At 37.3% G+C, this 25421-nt stretch overlaps 1 protein-coding gene and 1 non-coding gene across 2 annotated transcripts in view; one reads left to right on the top strand and one right to left on the bottom strand.

Moving 5' to 3' along the window:
- The window catches only part of UBE2U (ubiquitin conjugating enzyme E2 U), a 67209-nt gene that overhangs the window by 31753 nt on the left and 10035 nt on the right, over window positions 1–25421 (bottom strand). Inside the window, exons 5-7 of the mRNA XM_039474196.2 lie at window positions 25286–25403; window positions 18545–18593; window positions 3970–4058 (exon numbers count right to left, since the gene is read on the bottom strand). Coding sequence (XP_039330130.1) covers window positions 3970–4058; window positions 18545–18593; window positions 25286–25403 — 256 coding nt within the window. The remainder of the gene's footprint in view (window positions 1–3969; window positions 4059–18544; window positions 18594–25285; window positions 25404–25421) is intronic.
- LOC120366145 (U6 spliceosomal RNA) lies at window positions 10589–10696 on the top strand. The gene has a single exon (XR_005580893.1). It is a non-coding gene; the product is annotated as a U6 spliceosomal RNA (small nuclear RNA).

The raw sequence follows: 25421 nt of genomic DNA, 5'->3' as shown, positions 1-25421 counted from the left end.
CCTTCCCAGCCTTGGTTGCACATTGCAGTCACCTGGGGAGCTTTAAAAACTACTACTGCCTGGTCCTACTCCCAGAGATTATGATGTAATTGGTTTTGGGTGTGCCCCCTATACTGAAATTTTTACAAGCTCCTCAGGTGGTTCTAATGAGCAGTCAAGACTGAGAACCACAGCATTAGAGTCAGATGATACTGCTTCTTGCATCTAAATGTGTTTTGGAGACACTTGCCCTTATTGATGGCTTAAAGACTCAAAGAATAAAAGTCTCCTAGGGTGAAGCAAACATCCGCATCATGCTTCAGGCTGTTTGGTCTGTCTTGATGACAGCAAACAAACATCAGGAAGCCTAGGCTATGCATTACAGAGTACACTGGTCTGGAGGAATTCTTTTCCTCTAACATAAACATTTCCTTATGTGGACCATATTCTGTCACTAAGGCACTGTTGCCCACAACCATATGTATTGGCTTGTTCTCTGCCAAATCTTTCACTTGCCATTCTGTAGCAATGGAGAAAGAACAGTGGGTCCTTGGTACATTTTCCACGATTGCCTATGCTTATGAACTAAAAATTATAGTTATTTACAAACATGCTACATGTACTTCTGAGTTTGAATTTCAATCTCACACATACGGAGATAACAATTTGTTGTCATATTATGGAGGCAGTAGAGTATCAGGGAAAGAGCAACAAATGTGGAGTCAAAAGATGTGGTTCAAGTCTCTGGACCATAGCATACCGATTTAATAATTTGCATACTTATTGAGAACTCACTACATGCTGGGCACTGTTTTAAGTGCTTCAACTCTATTAAGTAGGTGCTGTGATTATTCTCATTTTATGGATGAGAAAACTGGGACACAGAGAGGTTAAACACTTAACCAAAGCAACACAGCTAGTAATGGCAGAGCCAGGATGAAACTCTGTTAAATCTGACCTCAGGATGTACATTGTTTACCAACATATGATATTCTTTCTCACATGTATGACCTTAGGTAAATTACTTAGCTTTTCTGGTCTTACATTTCTCATCTTAAAACAAAGTAATAATAATAATAATAATACCTGGCACATAGGGTTGATATACCACTATGCAGGACATATATTCGGTGTTTAATAATACTGGCTGAATAAATAAATAAAAGAGTGATAGACTGGGATGGCTAAAAATAAATGAATATATTTCATAAACTGCATTATACAAGAATAAACTTACTATTATTATGATACCAACGACTAAATATAGATTTGTGGCACAAGACAGGGAAAAGAGTTAATACCCAAAATCAAAATTTAACTACTTACCACTATTCATAAAAGATAAAGCTCTTAAAAATATGCTCAAGAGTTTAATAATCTTTCCAATGCTAAGAATGTAACTGTAGAAAATGAAGTTATTATAAGTTTCTCTTTTATTTCTGAGTAGTTGAAGAAGCATTCTATAATCTAAAAGCTTCATCTTTATTATTGCCAGGAAATTAGGCTATTAAAAAAGATAGTGTTGGAGCTCATCCAGCTGGACTATCAAAAGATAAAATGGCCAGCAGCACATGTGAAGTTTACATTTAATTTTTTTAAATTAATTGCTGGTTATTATTCAAGGAAAGCTCTTGAAACATTCTTATAACAATTCCCTAAGGGAAGAAAAGGCATGGTGATTGTGAAATCATGCACCAAGTGCTAGATTCAAAGTCTCAGAAATTCTTTTGGGCTAGAGATAACGATGACCAGTTATTGCCTTTAGAAACAGGGATGAATTACATACTAGGTTAGTGACAGATGTAGAAAAAACAAAATTAAACATTTCGGGGGCCAAACTCTTTTTGAGGAAGAAACTGTGGTCAGTGGTTGCCTTATTATTTCCTTCCATTTTCAATTATTCTTTATTGCAAGACAAGCATTCCCATATCTCTTTAAGTTTTGGGACATGCTTCTATTTTTTTTCTTCCTCTAGCAGTTTGGTGTTTCTAAGTGGCCCTATATATTTACATGTTATTCTAGAAAGCATGATCCTGTAACAATCTATTTTTTGGTGGAAGAAGTTTGACTCTGAGTGGTTCCCTAGAGTGTGCCAACTAATGACTCTCAACTGTAATTAAGGGTTATTGCCCTCAAAGCCTATACAAGCTTCTCAGTGACTCATACAGAGTAGGTACCCACAGCTGATGTGTTTGCTGAACTGACTAAGCTGCATTAACAAATCTGTGACCTGAATTAGCCATTAAAGAACTCTGGTATGAAAATAATTAATATTTTATACTGATAGAACTGCTAAAGATTATATATCTCAATGTACCTTAAATTATTTTGACCTATGAGGATGGTAACATATAATCACAAAATAATTGCAGCTGACCTCCTGAAAGAACATGTGATTTCTTAAAAGTTATTGATCTAATTTACCTTTTAAGAATATTTATTAAGCTTAGTACCATTCTTTGCCCTCATTTGTGCCTTGAAACTAGATACTATTTTTCACGAAAAGAAACTATTGCAATGATGAGATAAAATACAATGAGACCTCAAATTAAGGCAATGGTTATGGGGTGGAGTAGAGTAGAAGCATTCATAATGTTGCAGGGGATAAAATCAATAAGACTTAATGAGAGAGATCAAGAGATGTAGGAAACTTCTAACATTCTGGCTTAGGTAAGAAAATGTAAAAATGGTCATCTACCACTAACCAAGAGAGCAAATAAAGGAAGAAGGATAGATTGGGGCAAGATGATGAATTCACTTTGAGACATCTTGAATATGACATACCTACAATACATGTAGGTGAGATATCCCCTGCACAGTTCTAAATATAACTGCATGTAAAATTCGGAAGAGGGGTCTGGCTAGCGATGCAGCTTTAGGAATCACTGGCACGTAGGCAGCCATGGTAGTGGAAGAGGTCTGTAAGAGAGAGTAAGCAGAGAGGACTGAAGGAAGAAGAGGCAGCGCAATGCTTAGGCAGGGAGATGAAAGAGCATGGATATATGGTGTCCTGTAAATCAACGAGAGCACAGCTAGTGAGAGTGCAAGTAAGAAGAGGACTAAAATGCAATTGTTGCATCTGGGAATTCAGAAATCTCTGCTACTGCAGAATGCACCATTTTCGAAGGACAGCTGAAGCAAAGTCATATTTCAGTAAGTGTACGCAGACTGGATAACCTAACTTTCATCCAGATAATGAAACAGTACTCTAAAGATCCAATTAAATAGAGCCAGAAAGTTGTCCAACTCTCCCATTCTGTCTTTTTAGGTCCTAATGAGGGTAACAGATGATTTTTCCTTTTAGGTTGATAAACTGAACAGCCCTATGTTCTTATATTTTCTCGCTAAATTTCTACCTAATATTTCCTGTGGCTTAGAAGAGAAATATAAAGGTTCTCTCTGGTGTGAAGGCTTTTCTCTGTGGTAAAGGGAGTAAAGTAAACCTCATAAGATTGAGAGCTTTTCTGTTATTCCTCCAATTAACTATCTCTCTTTTAGCTTTTAATCAGACTTCAGTCCAGGGATCTATGCAACTTTGATTCTTTATTGAGAGGCTGAGGCAGGAGGATTGCTAGAGGCCAGGAGTTTCAAACTAGCCTGGGCAACATAGTGAGACCCCCCATCTCTAAAATGTAAAATTAAAAAAATTAGCCATGTGTGGTGGATTTTGCCTATAATCCTCCCTACTCATGAGGCTGAAGCAGAAAGATTGCTTGAGTCCAGGAGTTTGAGGCTGCAGTTAGCTATGTTTGCACCACTGCACTCCAGCCTGGGTGACAGAGTGAGACCCTGTCTCTTAAGACAAAAAATTAAAATTAAAAGAATTTTTAAAAATAATTAATAGTTGTTGAATGAATAGTTTATAGCAACTACAGAGAAGTTTATTACTCTTCCCTAGCAGATGTGTACCAATTAGTCTTTGAAAGCAAGATAAATGTTAACAGATTAACATATACCAAAAGGACATAGGATAAGAATAGTTCACCTTACATGGAGTTCTGTAGTATTCTGTGGCTGCTGATGTAGCTATTTCAGACCATATCTGGTAGTAATCACTAAATAGGACTCTTTTAATTGATCTGAAAATATAAAGAAAAATCAGACAATGGGTAGTTTGTAAATTTTCTCTTTAAAATTATTGTATTGTTATATGGACTATTCACATAATATCTTGTCACAAGATATTAAACTGACTTGCAAATTATAACATGCATTTTTAACAAATGTATCAACATATTGATTTCAGCAATAATGAATACAAATCACAAAAAAGAAAATGTCCAAATCATTTTTCAATAATATAAATATGGATCCATGTGTATATTATAAAAAGAAAAATACAGGTTTAAGACATCTGCCTTTCCTAACTAACATTAAAAAATAACTTTAAGCAAAGCATTATACCTGTCAATTTCTCATTCTGTAATAAACAATAAACATCTTTCTTGAACTTCTATGCCAATTCTAGTAAAAAAACTTTATTTCTTATAATGAGGCCAGAATATAAGCATTATAATTGAGATTAGTGGCCGGGCGTGGTGGCTCAAGCTTGTAATCCCAGCACTTTGGGAGGCCGAGGCGGGTGGATCACAAGGTCGAGAGATCGAGACCATCCTGGTCAACATGGTGAAACCTCGTCTCTACTAAAAATACAAAAAATTAGCTGGGCATGGTGGCACGTGCCTGTAATCCCAGCCACTCAGGAGGCTGAGGCAGGAGAATTGCCTGAACCCAGGAGGCAGAGGTTGCAGTGAGCCGAGATCGCGCCATTGCACTCCAGCCTGGGTAACAAGAGCAAAACTCCATCTCAAAAAAAAAAAAAAATAATAATAATAATAATAATAATTGAGATTAGTTTAGTTTTTACAGAGAATCTGTCTGTTTTCAAAGACAGGAATAACAACTCTTTCCTAATACTCCTGCCTGCTACTTCTCCCTCCCTGGGCTAATATGACTATGTCCTAATGGAGACCAATGATTGCTATAAGCTGTTAAACAGGAACTATAAAGCAGTCCCTTAAATAACTGCATTACCAAGCATTTTTCCCACAGACTTTTTAAATGCAGAGATTCTCAAGACTCTGTAAACAAAATATTACTTAAGCATATTTTTTTCAGACGTGAAATCACTAGTTAACTGGCTTAAACATATACTTAAACATTCAGTGCAATATGCCTTATGCCTGTTTTCCAATTTAAGTTCTTAGCTCTTTGGAAGAAGCAGCAAGTTTTCAGTCAGAAAGTATATCAGCATTAGTTTTACAGGTAAATCATAGATACCTTAAACTAAGTATTTGACTCAACTTTGAAATTAATCGGGCATTATCTAAATGTGTTAATTCATTCATTTATTTAAATAACAATATGGACACCTAATTTTAAGACTAACATTTTTTGAATGTGTTATTACTTTTACAATCACACCTAGGTAGAAATTTGAAACCTGGGGAAGATAAATTAATAATTACTATTATTGCTTCCAGAGCTGCATGCTGTGCTATAGATGACTAAATGATATACTAAACTAACATGAATTTGCCAATGAAATGTCTCAGCATTTGGCAACAGAGGTAACAGAATGAAAGGCTGCATTATATCTCTTGCATGAAAAAGCTTGTGATCGATTTGCTGTCACAGATCATTTAGCACACAACAATGACTCAAGAGGAAGGAAACTGTCAACACACTGTCTCGTGAAAAAAAATACACCATCTTCAGGCACAATCGTCTCCATTGTTTTTTGTCTGTTTGACCTCGACCCATGACCCTTTCCCTTCCCAAGAGTGTCCTGTTCAATTTCAAACTGTTAGCCTTCAGGGGCTTTCTGGTTTTTCCTTCATAATAATTAAAAATATTACCCTAAAAGGTATAACTTTAGTGTGGTTTGAATATACAAAGCAAAATGTCTTATACATTTGGGAGTATTTGAATTTTCAATTCTCTAAAGGAAACAATGCCTTAAAAAAAGAGAACGATAACTATATTTTACTTTTATTCAGATAAACTAAGCTTATGGGGACAGATACAGCACAAAAATACATGTGTCTATAGTTGCAACCAATCATGGGAATTTACTGAGCATTATCATTGACATTATGAATACAAAAAGAGTAGAAGACATTATTTTATTATTATTTTTAATATATTTTATTGCACTTTAGGTTCTGGGGTACATGTGCAGAACATACAGGATTGTTGCACAGGTACATACATGGCAATGTGGTTTGCTGCCTCCATCCCCGTCACCTATATCTGGCATTTCTCCCCATGTTATCCGTCCCCAACTCCCTAACCCCCACTGTCCCTGTCCCTCCCTTAGCCCCCAACAACAAACCCTAGTGTGTGATGCTTCCCTCCTTGTGTCTATGTGTTCTCATTGTTTAACACCCATCTATGAGTGAGAATATGTGGTCTTTGATTTTCTGTTCTTGTGTCGGTTTGCTGAAAATGATGATTTCCAGATTCATCCATGTCCCTACAAAGGACACAAACTCATCATTTTTTATGGCTGCATAGTATTCAATGGTGTATATGTGCTACATTTTCCTTGTCTAGTCTATCATTGATGGGCATTTGGGTTGGTTCCGGGTCTTTGCTATTGTAAACAGTGCCAGAATGAACATATGTGTCCATGTGTGTTTATAACAGAATGATTTATAATCCTTTTGATATATACCCAGTAATGGGATTCCTGGCTTAAATGGAGTTTCTATTTCTGGTCCTTGAGGAATCATGACACTGGAAGACATAATTTTAAACTGAACATTAGAATTTGTTATCCTGTTGGAAAAATAAGATACATACCTGGACTAGTGAATGGAACAGCTTTATATATGAACACAATAAAGTGTTACATGGTTTAATAGAGACATTTGGAGAATATAATTACAGTTACTTCTTTGCTCTGGCAGTGGCAATAAGCAAGGAAGTCAGAGGAGGGAGATATAACTTTTTTTTTAAGTCATCAGGAAAACAGTCATTTGGGATACAGGTCTGGAAAAAAATAAGGGGACACTCTAGGCCAAGGGAAGAGTATTAGTAATTGTTCAGATGGGAGAGCGCATGGCATGTGGATATGTATGTACAGAGGGTTAGGGGAAGAAGCATAATAGTAATAGGATGATTGACTAGAATGGAGAGTTCAAATTCAGAGGAGTTGAAATTGATAAAATAAGCAAAACTGGGCTGTGCAGGGTCCTCAAATTTAGGCAGAGAATAGGTTAGAGTTGATTCAGTAATCTTGATTTGTTGGGTAATAGCCATCAGTAGTTCTTGAATAAGGCAAGTAAATGATGAAATCCGTGTTGGAGCAAGACTTTTCCTTGAAAGTAATAAGCAGGGTGGAGTATAGAAGAGAGATTAAATGCATGAGGACCAGATAGGAAACAAACATAGTAATTCAAGAATGAGCCACTGAGAGCCAATAGCAGAGTGGCAGCAAAGGTTATGAAAGGGAGATGAGTCTGAAGCAATGCTAAAAAGTTGACTGGACTGGTTGGTTGCCTGACAGGGTGTGAAAAGTGAAGGAATATTACAATCAAATATTCTTCTAAAGCCCAGAAGCCTGGTTAGTTTTGCTGTTAATAGAAAGCATCAAGAGACACTGAAGTAAAATGGGAGTTTAATTTTAGACATAGATTTCAGGCGATAGTACAGACAAGTCAAAATGATCTTGAGGAGTGTGATTAAGACACTGAGATTAGAAATCAGAGATTTGGGTTAAATCAGCAAAATCAGTGATAGGTGAAGCCACTAGAGAAAACAACCTCCAAAAAAGTATTTGGAAAAGAAAGAGCAGAAACCAACTTATAATTAAGAGGAGCCAGTGAAGGAAAGAGAAAGGTTCATTAAGTGAAGAAGAAAATCATGGTTATTTCATGGAAGCAACATCCCAACCATAACCAAAGTCTAACAATTAAACCCCTAAATATCTCTGGTTGGACCCTTTATTTCTGTCATGGCCTAGTTGGGTAGTATCATGGATAAGAGTGCAGGGTTTGGAATCAGCTGGCCTGGGTTAAAACTCTCTGGCGCTTCTGCTTGTTAGCTGTGTGGCTCTGGAGCAAGCTACTTAACCTCACCAGGTCTGTTTCTATAAAATCAGGAGATTAAACTTTCTCAAGTGGTTGTTGTGAGCATTCAATGAAATCATGCATGAAAACAACCAAGTTTAGCACCTCGTCAGCACTTAGTGTCAGCTGGTCTCCATTGCCTTGGTAAGTACCTCATCATTTCTCTCCTATTAACTCTAAACAGCTTCCTTGTAGTTTTTCTACCCCTAACTCTCCCTATTCTAGGTTATCATACCTCTGCTTGAGAACCATATTTGGTACTGAGGTGGGCGGATTATCTGAGGTCAGAGGTCAGGAATTCGAGACCAACCTGGCCAACATGGTGAAACCCCGTCTCTACTAAAAATATAAAAATTAGCTGGTCATGGTGGCGTGTGCCTGTGATCCTAGCTACTGGAGAGGCTGAGGCAGGAGACTTGCTTGAACCTGGAGGCAAAAGTTGCAGTGAGCTGAGATTGCGCCACTGCACTCCAGCCTGGGTGACAGCAAGATTCTGTCTCAAAATAAAAAAAATAAAAAAAAGAAAAAAAAGAAAAAAAAAAAGAAAAAAGAAAAAGAAAAAGAAAACCACATTTGGTTATATAATTCTATACAAAGACATCTAAATACTTTCAAATAGAACCTGAGGCTCTTCACCATCTGGCCTTTTCCATCCTTTTTTTCTGTTATCCATCCCCACATCCTGAGGCTCCATCACAGAGAATTTCCTACTAATCTGAGCATACCACAGGATGACACTCCTCTTCCTGTGAAAGCTGTTCTAGAGACTCTTGTCTCCTCTGTGCCTGTCAAACTCTTACTCATCAAAGTTTGGATCCAGTAAAAATATTTTGCATTTGAAGGTTGTCAGAGCAGACACTGTAGTTGCCTCTTCAACAGCTCTTGCATTCTTCCCGCATTATGTAGATACCATACTCTCTGACGGGACTGACCCCACCGCTGGCTGTAAATCAGAGGCTGATGGGGTCAGGGCTGTCTGACCATGATGCCTAATTCAGGAACAGGAACTTGATCTAAAAAGATCCAATTACAGCAAAGTTATAGTCGTTTTCTCGTACATATTGATATCTAGGGGCATCAATGCTCTAACTTTCTTCAAGATTGCCTTCTTATTCTATGTCCTTCATACTTTTAGATATATTTTAGAGCTTGCTCACAAATTTCATTTTAAAAAAGCAGGAATTTGGATTGAGATTGAATTGAATCTGCAGTTTAATTTCAGAAGAATTAACAATATAATAATATTGAGTGTTTCCCAAGCCACAAACATTGGATATTTCTACTGCTTTACGTCTTTTACATTTTCTCTCAGAATATTTGTGGTTTTCAGTATAGATGTCTTCTACATGTTTTGTTACATTTGGATGCTGCTGTAAATGGTATTTTTTTTTTTTTTTTTTTTTTTTTTTGAGACAGAGTTTCGCTCTTGTTGCCCAGGCTGCAGTGCAATGGCGTGATCTCGGCTCACCGCAACCTCCGCCTCCTGGGTTCAGGCAATTCTCCTGTCTCGGCCTCCTGAGTAGCCGGGATTACAGGCACACGCCACCATGCCCAGCTAATTTTTAGTATTTTTAGTAGAGACGGGGTTTCACCATGTTGACCAGGATGGTCTCGATCTCTTGACCTCGTGATCCACCCGCCTCGGCCTCCCAAAGTGCTGGGATTACAGGCTTGAGCCACCGCGCCCGGCCTGTAAATGGTATTTTAAAAATTTCAGTTTCTATCTGTTGATTAAGGGTATATGGAAATAAAGTTGATTTTTAATCTTAACTTTAATCTTGTACCATGAGACTTTGCTAAATTCACTAATCAATTTTCAAGTTTTTTATATTCATTTGGATTTTACTATGCACATATATGCACATGAATCATGTTATCTATGAATAAAGATAATTTGCTTCATCCTTTCCAAACTTTAAAATTTTTCTTTCTTTTCCTTGCCTCATTGCACTGGCTAGGACCTCCAGTACAATGCTGAATAGAAGTGGTGATAGTAGGCATACTTACCTTATTCCTAAACTCAGAAGAAGAGCATTCAACATTTCACATTTTCATATGAAATTGGTTGTTGAACTTTTGTAGATTCCCATTACTGAAGTAAGGGAATTTCTATTTCAGTTTGCTAAGATTTTTTAAAATTATTATTATGAATGGGTGTTAAATTTTAAGAAATACTGAATTCACTGAGATAATTTTATGGCTTTTTTCTTTATTTGGCTGATAAAATGTGTTACCCAAATTGATTTTTGAATATCAAACCAATCTTGCTTTCTTATAATCAGTCCCATTTGGTCATTGTTATAGCTTTTTATTTATCAGTGGATTCAATTCACTAATATTTTGATTAGAATTTATGCACTTATGCTAATAGGAGTTACTGACTGATAATTTCCTTTCTTGTAGTAATCTCAGAATTTAGAATCTGAGTTTAGAGGTTTAGAAATACAGTCATTTTCTCTACTCATTGAAAAGGTTTGAATATATATTTTTAAAGTGTTTTAAAGATAACTGAATATCTTTTTCTTAAGAGATGGGTTGTGCTCGCCTCGGCAGCACACATACACAAAATTGGAACTATACAGAGAAGATGAGCATGGCCCTTGAACAAGGATGACAGGCAAATTCGTGAAGCATTCCATATTTTTAATTACAGATGGATTAAAGATTTAAACATAAAACCTAACACCATAAAAATCCTAGAAGAAAACCTAGGAAAAACCATTCAGGACACAGGCATAGGCAAGGACTTCATGACTAAACACCAAAAGCATTGATAACAAAAGTCAAAATAGACAAATGGGATCTAATTAAACTCCAGAGCTTCTGTACAGCAAAAGAAACAATCACTAGAGTGAACTGGCAACCAATAGAATGGGAAAAAGATTTTGCAATCTACCCATCTGACAGAGGGCTAATATCCAGAATCTACAAAGAACTAAAACAGATTTACAAGAAACAAACAAACAAACCTATTCAAAAGTGGGTGAAGGATATGAACAGACAGTTTTCAAAAGAAGACATATATGAGGCCAACAAACATATCAAAAAATATCATCACTGGTCATTAGAGAAATGCAAATCAAAACTACATTGAGATACCATCTCACACCAGTTAGAATGGTGATCATTAAAAAATCTGGAGACAACGGATGCTGGAGAGGATGTGGAGAAACAGGAACTCTTTTACACTGTTGGTGGGAGTGTAAATTAGTTCAAGCATTGTGGAAGACAGTGTGGCGATTCCTCAAGGGTCTAGAAATAGAAATTCCATTTGACTCAGGAATCCCATTACTGGGTATATATCCAAAGGATTACAAATTGTTCTGTTATAAAGACACATGCACACGTATGTTCACTGTGGCACTGTTTACAATAGCAAAGACCGGGAACCAACCCAAATGCCCATTGATGATAGACTGGACAAAGAAAATGTGGCATATATACACTATGGAATACTATGCAGCCATAAAAATGATGAGTTTGTGTCCTTTGTAGGGACATGGATGAATCTGGAAACGAACATTCTCAGCAAACTGACACAAGAACAGAAAACAAAACACCGCATGTTCTCACTCATAGAACAATGAGAATACATGGGCACAGGGAGGGGAACATCACACACTACGGTATGTTGGGGGATGGGGGGTGGGGAGGTTGGAGGGGGATAACACTGGGAGAAATGCCTGATGTAGGTGATGGGGAGATGGAGACAGTAAACCACTATGGCATGTGTGTACCTATGCAAAAATCCTGCAAGGTCTGTACACGTACCCCAGAACTTAAAGTATAATTTAAAAAAAAGAGAGAGATGGGTCTCACAATATTGCCCAGGCTGATCTTGAACTCCTGGGCTCAAGAAATCCTTCCACCTTGGCCAAACAGCTGGGATTACAGGCCCAAGCCACCTTACCTGGCTTGAATACTTTATTAAAATAAATTTTATTGAAGCATAATTTACATTTAATAAAGTGCACATGTTTTAAGTGTACAGATTGATGAATTTTGAAACAAAAGTGTACACCCGCATGACCATTACCCCAAACAAGATGTAGACTATTTTCATTATTTCAGAAAATTTCCTACTGCCCCTTCCCAGTCAATCTCCCTTGACATTGTGGGCAATCGCTTATCTGATTAATCTGACAGATTCGTTTTGCCTGTCCTAGAACTTCATATAAATTGAATCATACAGTGTGTATTCTTTCGTTACTGTGTTTTCTTTCACTCAACATAATGCCTGCATATTTATTCTGTTATTGCATGTATCAATAATTTATTCATTTTTATTTGCTGAGCATATTCTATATAATAATATAGTACAATTTATTTATGCATTCAACTGTTGATTGACATTTTGGTTGTTTTTGGTTTGAGATGTTATAAATAAAGCTGCTATAACATTTGTGTACAAGTTATATCTTCTTGTGAACACACAGTTTTCATTTCTTTTAGGTAAATACTTAGGAGTAGAATTATTAGAGTATAGAAAAGGTAATGTTTGACATTATAAGAAACTGTTAAACTGTTTCAAACTGGTTGTGGGCATGTAAAGTGGTAAAACAATGTGTGCAGCAATGCATCAAGGCTCCAATGACTCCATACCTTCACCAACAAATGGAATTATTCATCTTAATTTAAGTCAATGGTGTCTTCATCTTTTCCATCTCAGTAAGCAACGGCAGTACCCACCCAGTCCAACCCCAAAACTAGTAATTATCCTTAGTCCCACTTTTTTCTCACACCCCACACTGAATCAGTAATTCCTCCACACAAGCCTTTAATCGACTCACTTCTCCTCCTCCATACCTATGCCCAAACCCTTGACTGAATCGCCATTGTCTTGCCCCAATCAACAGAAATAATCTAATAACTCTTCTCCTTGCTTCCACCTTAGATCCTTCACAAACCATTGCCCTCATAGCAGTTAAAAGTACTCCTTTTAAAAGGCAAATCTTATTCTGTCTCTCCCTTTCCTAAAAGCTGTTCAATTCTGTCCCAATTTCCTTACCTGGTATAATAAAACTAATCTAAATTCCTTACATGGTTTATAAAGTCCTAAGTGACTTAGCCCAGCCTACTTCTCTTACCTCCATCTACCACTCTTGTCTTTTCCCTCTTGCTCCGTTCTAGCAACAGGAGACTTCTTACTGATTCTCTAACACACCATGCTCATATTCAATTTAGGGTCCTCACGTCACTCTCTCCCAAATTTTTACTCTATTTTTCTTTCAATTTCACAAATCTTGATTTTTTAAGATAATATCATCTACAAGTTTACCTCATAACAAGGTTCTTGAGTTATCTTTGACTAAAGTTATTACAATTGCTTTCTATGTACTTAACCCATTTAATCTTCATAGCAATTCTATGAAATCAGTACTATTACTAGCATTTAATCTATGAAGAAACTGAGACACAGAGAAATTAACTTTTCTTAGTCACATAGTAAATGGAAGAATTGAGATTCTTTCACTTGCTATTCTAGAAAGGCCTCTCAGTTTTGTGTGTGTGTGATAATACCATATACAGTGTTTTATGATGCACTCTTTTCATTTACTTTCTTATTGTAGTAAAAACACATAACTTTAAAATTATCATCTTAACCATTTCTGAGTGTACAGTTCAGTAGTATTAAGAGTAGTTACATTGTTGTGCAAGAGATCTCTAGAAATTCTTCATCTTGCAACACTGAATTTCTATGTCCAACTTCTCACTTACTTTTAATGTTGACAAATATGTCTCCAGAATCATATCCAAAGGCTGCTTTTTGGACATTACTGCCTAAACCAATATTTATTTAATCAATCAGTTTTGTTACACATTCTGTTTTCAATTTCTCATTATATATAATTGTACGATTAACATTTTTGGAATCTCTATATCTTCAAATAATTTTGGAATCTCTATAATCTTTAAAGATACATTGCTAGAAGTGGAAATGCTGTGTCGAAGGCATGCATTTGTCTTAGGATTTTTAATATAAAATGCAAATGTTACACTCTTCTGTCTGTATCCCTCAAGTTTTGTCTTGTGCCTGCCCCTTTAAATGATTTAGCTACTCGCACATCAATGTATATTTAGCATGCTCGTCATGTATCTTTCATTTTCCTCTCCTTTCTTGATTATCTAGCAACCAATCCTTTCCTCTTCTAGTTTTTATCTCAACTCCTGATAATCTTACTTTGGTTACCCCTGGCATTCACAATTCATGTTAACTTTTTATTCAGGTTGTCAAAATGCCTTCCCCTAGGTCAGACTGTGGGAAAGATGTCCTGTTATATCTCCACGCTTTTGACTGTGCTGTTCCCTCTCCCCAGGATCCTCTGGCCCCGTAGTCTATAGATGAATCCCTATTCTGCCTTTAGAAGTCATTTTGGCATCACCTTCTCTGACAGCTGCTCTTTATGTGTTCCTCTCCCAATTTCTGCCAAGCCTGAGTAAGATGTGTCTCCCTATGTGCCCCCCAGCATCTTGATCTTACCTCTATCATAGCACTTACTGAATTATATTTAAGTACTACAACAGTAAACAGGCATGGCTCAATGAAATGTTGATTGCATTTAAAAGAGGCAGTTCCATTTAAAAGAAGCAGCTCCGGAGATGAATGACATCGTGAAAAAATGAAGGCCTCTGAAGGAAGCTTAGAAAAAATAAAAGCCACGTGGGAAGAGGTTTCTGTTAAATATGACTCATTTCAGATATGATTCAATCTGCCCTCAGAATTCTTCCCTTAGTCACGATCTTGATACCTTCCCTGTGGTCTTCCAACTACATTCTCTGGTGGCAAATGCTCTCTACATTGTCCATAAGGCTGGACAGGCCTACTTCTTACACTGCCTCCCTTTCAGAAGAGGAACATCTTCTGATACCATGCAACAATTAGTACAAAATAAATAATTTGTACTTATGGAATGGGGAAAAAAGAAGAGGGCTTCCAATGCTAGAGTATAAACCTTGTGAGGTTAGAGATCATTTATTAATCAAATGTGTATCCTCACACTGGGGCACAATGCCTGGCAAACAGCATATGCTCGGTGAACTCATTCTAAGCGTATGAATAAGTAGCTGTTCTCCCAAGGGCTGAAAACCTGCCCCATAACCTGTAAGTGGTATCCTATAGACCACTGCAAACATCCAAGATGACTAGTGCAAGTTCAAGTCACCTTCAATTCCTAAACATCAGCAAGATTCCCCCACTATATTGTACCCAGTTAAATAGACCTTGCCTGAGTTTTGCTATGTCTTTTAGAAACAGGGGACCCGACTGCCTGGATATATCTTTGGAATACATTTCTACAGCCAGACCATTTCTTCCAGCTCATGAAATGGCCCTAGACACACAATACTAACAGCAGCATCTTTCTTTGAATACTTTCTGCAAGATCTCATTGTGAATGCATTATTTAAAAACTAAGAACTAGACATAACTGAGCTCTGTTTCAGAGCAAATGTACCAGGGGCAAACATTAGAATTCACAGACACACAACAAAGTACAGCCTGATACACAGCATGAGTCTAGAGTATCATTGAAATCTAGACTGCACTGCATCAAATGAGTCCTACCTAAGGGCTTCTCTAGAAAGTCCAGTCTGGCACAAGGCGAGTATGACAAATCAGACCTCGTTCTAGCACCATTTATTCTTGGTTTGGCTCAGAGGACCTGCTGAAGCTGAGACCACACTTCTGCTCTGTTCTTACTGCCTTCTTAGTAAACACTGGCACTGTATCTTTATGAACTGCAAATAATTATGCCATAAAGAGTAATAACTTTTGACATCTAGGGACATTCATGTTTTAGGTGATAAAACTGCCTTTATACATTGAATGACTATCACAGGCCTATTTTGTGCCAGGATGGTCAACCACATTGATACGTTTAAGGGGTAGCAATGCCTTCTATTGAATACCAACCTAGTGTACCATTAACTAGATTATGCTTACCTTTCTGCAATTTTTCAACAGTTTTTCACAAAAAGAAACCACTTAAATTACCTAATTTTATTCAACTTTTATATGGAGCTAGTCAAGGAAATATGAGCTAAAGTAAACATGGTTTCAACACTAGTTAATCGGCTATTTTCTATATCTGATTGACTATCAAAATAAAGCTGATGGAAATGCTCAAGAAATTAAATGCCACAGAATCATACGTATGTTTCTAGCCTATACCTTTTTCAGGTGTTCAAGGTAAACTGATGCCACATTCACAGGCTCTCTCCCGAAAGGTACAATGGCTTCAGCCCTAACTCTTACAATTTTTTCCGAGAACCTTATCTTCTCCTAAATTGCTTGAATTTTTGTGCTCTATAATGATCTGTGCTCATTTGGTTGACAATACATTCTTCTCTTTTCAAATATAAAAAAAAGTGAGATCACAGTTATATTTAATTTTAATTCAACAGTCTAGAAAGAATTCGAAAATTTCCACATTCTTTCTGAAAAGACTATTTTAAAAAGATATTATAAGAGAAAAGATATTTACTTACTTTTCTAAGTTAAAAACAAAGATTTAATTATGACAAAAACAAAGAGTTTAAATAAATAGTCCTACAAACCGCTGCTCAACGAAATAAGAGAGGACACAAACAGATGGAGAAACATGTTCATGGTTAGGAAGAATCAATATCTTGAAAATGGCCATACTGCCCAAAGTAATTTACAGATTCAACACTATCCCCATCAAGCTACCAATGACCTTCTTCACAGAACTGGAAAAAACCACCTTAAGCTTCATATGGAGCCAAAAGAGAGCCCGCATAGCCAAGTCAATTCTAAGCAAAAAGAACAAAGCAGGAGGCATCACACTACCAGACTTCAAACTATACTACAAGGCTACAGTAATCAAACAGCATGGTACTGATACCAAAACAGAAATACAGACCAATGGAACAGAACAGAGGACTTGGAGGCAACACATCTACAACCATCCGATCTTTGACAAGCCTGACAAAAACAAGCAATGGGGAAAGGATTCCCTGTTTAATAAATGGTGTTGGGAAAACTGGCTAGCTATGGGCAGAAAGCAGAAACTGGACCCCTTCCTGACACCTTACACTAAAATTAACTCCAGACAGATTAAAGACTTAAACATAAGACCTAACACCATAAAAAATCTAGAAGAAAAACCTAGGCAAAACCATTCAGGACATAGGCATAGGCAAGGACTTCATGACCAAAACACTGAAAGCACTGGCATCAAAAGCCAAAATAGACAAATGAGACCTAATCAAACTCCACAGCTTCTGAACAGCAAAAGAAACAGTCATTACAGTGAATTGGCAACCAACAGAATGGGAAAAAATTTTTGCAGTCTACCCATCTGACAAAGGGCTAATATCCAGAATTTACAAAGAACTAAAACAGATTTACAAGAACAAAACAAACAAGCCCATTTAAAAGTGGGCGAAGGGTATCAACAGACACTTTACAAAAGAAGACATACGTGAGGCCAACAAACATGTGAAAAAATGCTCATCACTGGTCATTAGAGAAATGCAAATCGAAAGTACATTGAGATACCATCTCACACCAGTTAGAATGGCAATCATTAAAAAATTGGGAGACAACAGATGCTGGGGAGGATGTGGAGAAATAGGAACACTTTTACACTGTTGGTGGGAGTGTAAATTAGTTCAACCACTGTGGAAGACAGTGTGGCGATTCCTCAAGGACCTAGAAATAGAAATTCCATTTGACCCAGCAATCCCATTACTGGGTATATATCCAAAGGATTATAAATTGTTCTACTATAAGGACACATGCACACGAATGTTCACTGCAGCACTGTTTACAATAGCAAAGACCTGGAACCAACCCAAATGCCCATCGATGATAGACTGGACAGGGAAAATGTGGCACATATACACCATGGAATATTATACAGCCATCAAAAATGATGAGTTTGTGTCCTTTGTAGGGACATTGATGAACCTGGAAACCATCATTCTCAGCAAACTGACACAAGAACAGAAAATCAAACACTGCATGTTCTCACTCATAGGTGGGTGTTGAACAATGAGAACACATGGACACAGGTAGGGGAGCATCACACACTGGGGTCTGTTGGGGGGAAATGGGGGAGGGACAGCAGGGGGTGGGGAGTTGGGAAGAGATAGCATGGGGAGAAATGCCAGATACGGGTGATGGGGAGGAAGGCAGCACATCACACTGCCATGTGTGTACCTATGCAACAATCTTGCATGTTCCTCACATGTACCCCAAAACCTAAAATGCAATAAAAAAATAAATAAAACCTACCACAAAAAAAAAATCTAATCCTTAGGGTATACAAAAATAAACAACATTTGTTACAAGTCAGCAAAACGTTGATTAATTGTAATATGTCAGAATGGAGGAATTGATGAATGCCTGTTATCTTTTCAAACCTTGTTAAAAACCCTTCTAAAATAAATTATTTTAATTTGTAAAATAAATAAATAAATAGTCCTTTTGGTAAATAAGTAGATATAAAATTGTATAAAGAAAAACTTACCTCATACGTTTATGTGGGTCTTTAGGTAACTGCTGGCTGTCATCTTTCACTACAAAGAAAAAATATGAAAGGATTCTGGTTTACTTGGAGGTTGAATATATGGCTATATGTGCACTATTTCCAAAGCCTTAATAAAATGGTAATAAAGGAATAAAAATAAAGTATAAAATCTCAAGGAGAGCAAAAGAAAGATGACAAGAAAAGGTTTCAAGATGGAAAGCAGATATCAAGTGGCAACTGTCTTAGCAGGCCACAGAAATTTGAAAAAAAAAAAACTGCATGATGAGAGGAGACCACTAAAAAGCAAATGGATTTGTACTTCAGAACCTGAGAAACAGTTCAGGAATTGAAGATGCCAGATACCTCTGGAAGGCAGGGTGAGAGGCAGAGTACAGACACCAAAGACTTATACCCTTATTCTGTGTGGCCAGATCATGACTACTGCTCAGGTAAGAGGGAGGATATTTAACCTCTGGAAAAACTGGGCCAGAGAGACGGAGTACTGGAGGACAGTAGAAATAAAGCAGGACAGGAGTATGGTAAGAAACTGAAAATTGAGTAAATCATATCAAACAGACAAGATTCCTGATTCTCTCCCCTGTCCAGCTGTCAGAGTATTAGCAGGGCTCTCTCTCTCTCTCTCTCTCTTACTCTCTCTGTCTCTGTCTCTCTCTTTCTCTGTCTGTCTCTCTCTCTCTCTCTCTGTCTGTCTCTCTCATCTCTCTCTGTCTCATCTCTCTCTGTCTCTCTCATCTCTCTCTCTCTCTCTCTCTCTCTCTCTCTCTCTCTCTCTCTCTCTCTCTCTTTCTCTCTATCTCTCTTTCTCCCTCCACAAGCCTGGCAGATCCCTCTCAGGAGAAACAGTTAAGTCTAATGAAATAGTCAGGTTCACACTAAATAATTCTGCTATGAAATAAAACTGTCAACAAGCCCAGACTGTATTCAGAACTTCCAGTCTTTTTAATAGTGCATTCATCAAATGCATCACATGTTCATCATATGAATAGATAGTAAAAGATTACTAGACATTTGAGCAAGGTCAGTACCATAAAAGAGAACAATCCTAACCACAAAAAGAGAAAAATAGGAAACAGAAACATTTTTCTCAAAATCTTCCAGAATATACAATAAACAGATGGATAACAGGAGAAATTTAGTTTAAAAAAAGTAGAGGATCAGATCAGTAGACCCAACATTCTATCTAGAAGAGACAATAGGGAAAATGAAGGGAGAAGAAGTTATAAAATAAATCATATATTTTAAAATAATCACAGAAGTGAATGATTAGAGATTGAGAATTTGATAGCTTATCAAATGTCCTATGTAATGTGGAGGCAGGGAAGGGGAGGATACACCAACAAATGTTATCAAAAATTTCAAATCACTGGGAATAAAAGGAAGGTTTAAAAAGCTTCCAGCAAAAAAAAAAAAAAAAAAAAAAAAAAAAAAAAAAAAAAAAAAAAAAAAATTACATATGAAAGACTGGACATCGAATGAAATTAGACTTCTCAAGACCACACTAGAAAGTAAAAGGTAGTAAAATATTTACAATTTAGAAAGAAAACTATTTCCAAACTAAAATTTAACCAAACTATGAGCATATGAGAGTAGCATAATTACATTTTTAGGCATGCAGAGTTATAAAAGGTTTAACTCCCATGTACTAGGAAGCTCCTAGAAGATGTGCTCCAACAAAACAAAGGAACAGAACCAACCACCAGGAAAATGAGGGATTGAGCAAGCAAGCAGGAGCTCCCACCCAGAAGACACCAAAAAGGCCACCCGGCACACCCGCAAGAGAACCGGCAATCCAGAACTCAAGACAAAAAGGTCATCATCCCAGCACACCTGCAATAGAACCAGCAATCCAGAACTCAAGACAAAAAGTCCATCATGCCAGCACACCTGCAAGAGAACCAGCAATCCAGAATTCAAGAGGAAGGAGGGAGTGCCACAGGAAAGAGGGCTTCAAAAGCAAAACAAGACAGACTCAATGCTGACCGAATACCTGGGAGCTGTTTTATAGCTTTGTCAGAAAGTTTAGAGGAAGAAAAGATAGTTTACACATAAAAAAGGAAGGTAAAATCAGACCTTTTGTACAAGAAAAGAAAGATGATCATTTATGGTTTATCTATGACAAGTATTTATAAAGTCATATTAATGTAACCAAATCGTATTAGGAGGATGAGGGAGCGGGAATATGGGTAGGAATGGTAGTATTAAAAGCAAAATCTTTGTATTTTGTGAGATGAAGCCTATAAATAATATCTGAAACTGAAAAGCCTGGAAATATTAGTACAGAATACACTTAGAAATGTAGTGGTAAATCCCAGATGAAACAGCTAAATGTGTTGAAAGTTATGACTGCCTCTGGCAGGCAGCATTCAGGTTTTTAATATTTTATTAAAAACCAATTCCTATTATTTGTCCTCTAAAACTATAAATATATATTTCTTTGATAGAAAATAAATACTTAACATTTCTCATTAAAACTAGCAACTTAGAAACTTTGCTGAAAAGTTATTGGACTAGCTGGTATAATGAAATACAAACAAGAAAAAAGAGGTATGTAACCCAAGCAAATAGATCCACACTCTACCACCATGCTGTTAAACTCAGTTTTTTAATATCTCATGATATTTGTAAGTAATAGGATATCTATAACAAAGCTGTAATCAATAACAAAACTGGTTCTGAATGATGGTGCTAAAGCTCATGTTCTTTAACAAATAAGCAACGCTACTGGACTAAATTTTGTTTTCCCCTGACATCCAGAAAGTATGTTTCTCAGGGGAAGGGGTATTCCTACACCTAACCAAAGAAGTATCCTCACTTTAAAAAGAAATGGAAACCCGAAATCCTATGAGACACCACCTGCTTCCGCTGCAGAGACAATTTGCCTTAAAATTGCTCTATTATCGTAAGGATTTTTTAAAACCCAGTGAACAAATTGGCAGCTTGAATTGGAGAAGAATCAAATGTCTGTCACAACATTTTCCTAATCATAGGCAGAATATGATGTATTTATAGAATTACCAGGTTTTAAAAAAGTATACAACACAAATTAGTATTATAATGTCCCTAATATTTCTATATTCTTCTTTATTCTAATATTATGACTCATATGTCAATTATAGTTTATTTTGATAAGTATCTGAAATGTATTAGATGATCCTCCTTTTTTATTAAAAACAATAGCGATATACTTGGCTAAGAAAAAATAATTATTTAGCTACCATTACTCAGCTTTACTGTTTTTATATTCTTGGGTTTTGCTTCAACCAAAGGTTTTAAAAATTATACAAAACTTAGGTTTTAAAATATCAAAACAACTGTGAAAACAGAAAGTAAATATTACTTGACAATACAACTACTTAGAAGTCAAAATTTACAAGGATGAACTGAAAAAAGGAGCAGGTAATTCCTCATATGAAACCTCATCTGAAAGCTCATAACAAATTAGAAAGTAAGTAGCAATACTCAGAATCTGTGAGGAAAACAGTTGTTATACATTGTCTCCAGAACTTCCTCCTCTGAGTTTTCCTGAACTAGCTGAAGAGTAAGTTGGAAGGTATTTAAAAGGCCCCCTTATCCAATTCTTGGCACTTCTTTTATCAAAGAAGCTCTTTGATAACAACGCTGAAAAATGGTCATGTAGCTCTATCAAATAAACACTAGTTACTAAAGCATACTTGAAGTAATAGAGAGTTTACTAACTGCCAACCTGGCCTTGTCCATTCTTTTAAGCAACTTGAATTGTTAAAAAAATTTGTTCCTCACTTTTACACTGTTGGTGGGAATGTAAATTAATTCAACCATTGTGGAAGACAGTGTGGTGATTCCTCAAGGACCTAAAAATAGAAATCCCATTTGACCCAGCAATCCCATTACTGGGTATATATCCAAAGGATTATAAATCATTCTACTACAAGGACACGTGCACACGAATGTTCATTGCAGCACTGTTTACAATAGCAAAGACCTGGAACCAACCCAAATGCCCAACGATGATAGACTGGATAGGGAAAATGTGGTACATATACACCATGGAATATTACGCAGCCATCAAAAACGATGAGTTCACGTCCTTTGTAGGGACATGGATGAACCTGGAAACCATCATTCTCAGCAAACTGACACAAGAGCAGAAAATCAAACACCGTATATTCTCACTCATAAGCGGGTGTTGAACAATGAGAACACATGGACACAGGGAGGGGAGCACTACACACTGGGGTCTGTTGGGGGGAAATGGGGGAGGGGTGGGGGGGTGGGGAGGTGGGAGAGATAGCATGGGGAGAAATGACAGATACAGGTGAGGGGACGGAAGGCAGCAAACCACACTGCCAAGTGTGTACCTATGCAACAATCTTGCATGTTCTTCACATGTACCCCAAAACCTAAAATGCAATTAAAAAAAAAATTTGTTCCTCATATTTGGCCAACTGGGACCTGAATGGACTTTACCATTAAGAATGGTGCAACTATAGAGTTATTTCATCAGTTAGACGCCCAACTTGGCTATATAATTGATTGTCTAAACTGGTACCCTGCAAGTGAAAGGAGGTACTGGAAATAATTATACCAGGACTGTCTCAGGCAGTCTGGGACATGTGAGCACTCTAAGAAAGGAAAAGGAGCCAGGCCACAAGGAAAGGAGGCTGCCAGGAAATGGGAAGGTCGTTGGACCTCTACACTGGGTTTGAGCTTAGAGCTTAGCTTGGTCTTCTTGTCAAAACACCGGGGCAAAGACCTTGCTGTTCAGGGTAGGCGAACATAACAGATGATGGGGAAAAGTTTGGGTAATGAGCAACATTTACATGTCTGCATATCACATGCCAGGCTTAGACTTAGGATAATAACATTAATTCCAGATGACTGACTATGGGAGAAAAGTCCCTGATACAGTTAAGGCATGTTCTGACACAGGCAGGGCCAAATCTGCATGTTCTGAACTCCAATTCTGGTACCCAGCAGGCCTGGGGAAACTATGACTGACTTGTAGCTTCAGTATTTGTCCTACGTTAGTTTTCTGAAGAAACAGAGAAGAATCCTCCTTTTTCCATAGGAAATCCCTATGAATATTTGAAAACAGCTTTTACAACAGCCCTTTATCTTTTCTTCCATTGGTTAAACATACACAGTTTCTTCAACCTTTAGAAATATGATGCTCCAAGTCAAGTCTGCTGGTATTCCAGATGAAAGGACACCAAGCCAGAAAAGGGTAAAATTAGTGTATAACACATACTTAGTGAAGGGTATTTTCTACTACTGCTTCACATTAAACTTGGGATCAAATAGCTTTCCCAAGAACTTTGTCATATAATAAAGTTCTATGGTACTGGAAAAGATGCTTGATCAACACCATTTGATTTGTATCAGACCCAAAAACCCTGTGGAGGAGGAGCAATTGAACTTGGTCACAATTATACAGACCTGGGTAACGGACTGGGGCTCCTGGAAGGGAAAGAGAAAAAGAGACAATGGAAATCTGAGAGAAAAAGTACTATAAGAAATCAAGGCCTGAGCTGGGTACAGTGGCTCACGCCTGTAATCACAGCACTTTGGGAGGCTGAGGTGAGCGGATCACAAGGTCAGGAGTGCAAGATCAGCCTGAACAACATGGTGAAACCCCATCTCTACTAAAAATACAAAAACTAGCTGGGGACAGTGGTCGGTGCCTGTCGTCCCAGCTATTCAGAAGGCTGAGGCAGAAGAATCATTTGAACTTGGGAGGTGGAGGTTGCAGTGAACTGAGATCTCACCACTGCACTCCCGCCTGGGCAACAGAATGAGACTCCATCTCAAAAAAAAAAGAAAAGATTTATAATCCTTTGGATATATACCCAGTAATGGGATTGCTGGGTCAAATGGAATTTCTATTTCTAGGTTATGCAACAATCTTGCATGTTCTTCACATGTACCCCCAAACCTAAAATGCAGTAAAAAAAAAAAAAAAAAAAAAAGAATGAAAAGAAATTAAATCCTGTTGATTGGAAGGGTAACGATACCAGCTACTACGCAAGGTTGCTGTGTGCCACAAGAAGATGGGGCAGTATATAAAGGAAATAACTATGTCACTAGGGGCCCAGCTCTCAGCTGTAGAAAACCCTTCTGTGCACAAGAAGCCAGAAGCAGTGCTGTACGACCTGGAGAGAGACAGAGTACAGGGGCAATGGAGGCGCTGGAGTTAAGAGTCACAGTGAAGATGCTGGCAGGATACCAAGGGTATCAGGAAAACACTGCTCAGTAGAGCAGAAAGACTGAAGAGCTTCAGGCTCTATTTCCACATGTGCTCTTAGAAGGAATTCCTGGAGGGAACTCTCTGGAAAAAAAAATTGACATCTTGCTAATCAAGAAGACAAGTGGTGCAAATTGGTAAGATGTGGAGTACCACAGGTGAAGTCTGGAAAATGTCGGCGACAGATTGAAGAGTTAAAATTAGATGTCATATCTTTATGATGGGTAGACTAGTTTCATTTGGCACCATCCATGCATATGACCATAACACTTAAAGATCCTGAGTTTAAGATCCTTGATGATCTTTAAAAAAGGATCACACTGATGGTGTGACAAAGACTTACAGTAGTAGGGATCTTAATACCATTTCATTACTGAAAATGGATACAGAAAATATTTTAAATATTCCCTTATATAACAATTATTTCTTAGGTCACTATGCCATAAATGTCCAATAAATAATTGATAATTGCCAAGTAACAAAATGTAGGTACTTCTTACTTTGTAATGGCCTGCTGAAAAGTTTTAGAATTGCTCTGTACAGACATTCACTTTCAGTCAGTATTCTGGCTGCTTCCAAATTCACTGGATTCTCTGGCACTGGATTAGAAAGCATAACCTATAGGAAAACAAAGAA

The sequence above is a fragment of the Saimiri boliviensis genome, chromosome 11 (assembly GCF_048565385.1).
Source record: "Saimiri boliviensis isolate mSaiBol1 chromosome 11, mSaiBol1.pri, whole genome shotgun sequence".
In the NCBI taxonomy this organism is placed as follows: Eukaryota; Metazoa; Chordata; class Mammalia; order Primates; family Cebidae; genus Saimiri; species Saimiri boliviensis.
This window is presented reverse-complemented; position numbering and strand designations above follow the sequence as displayed.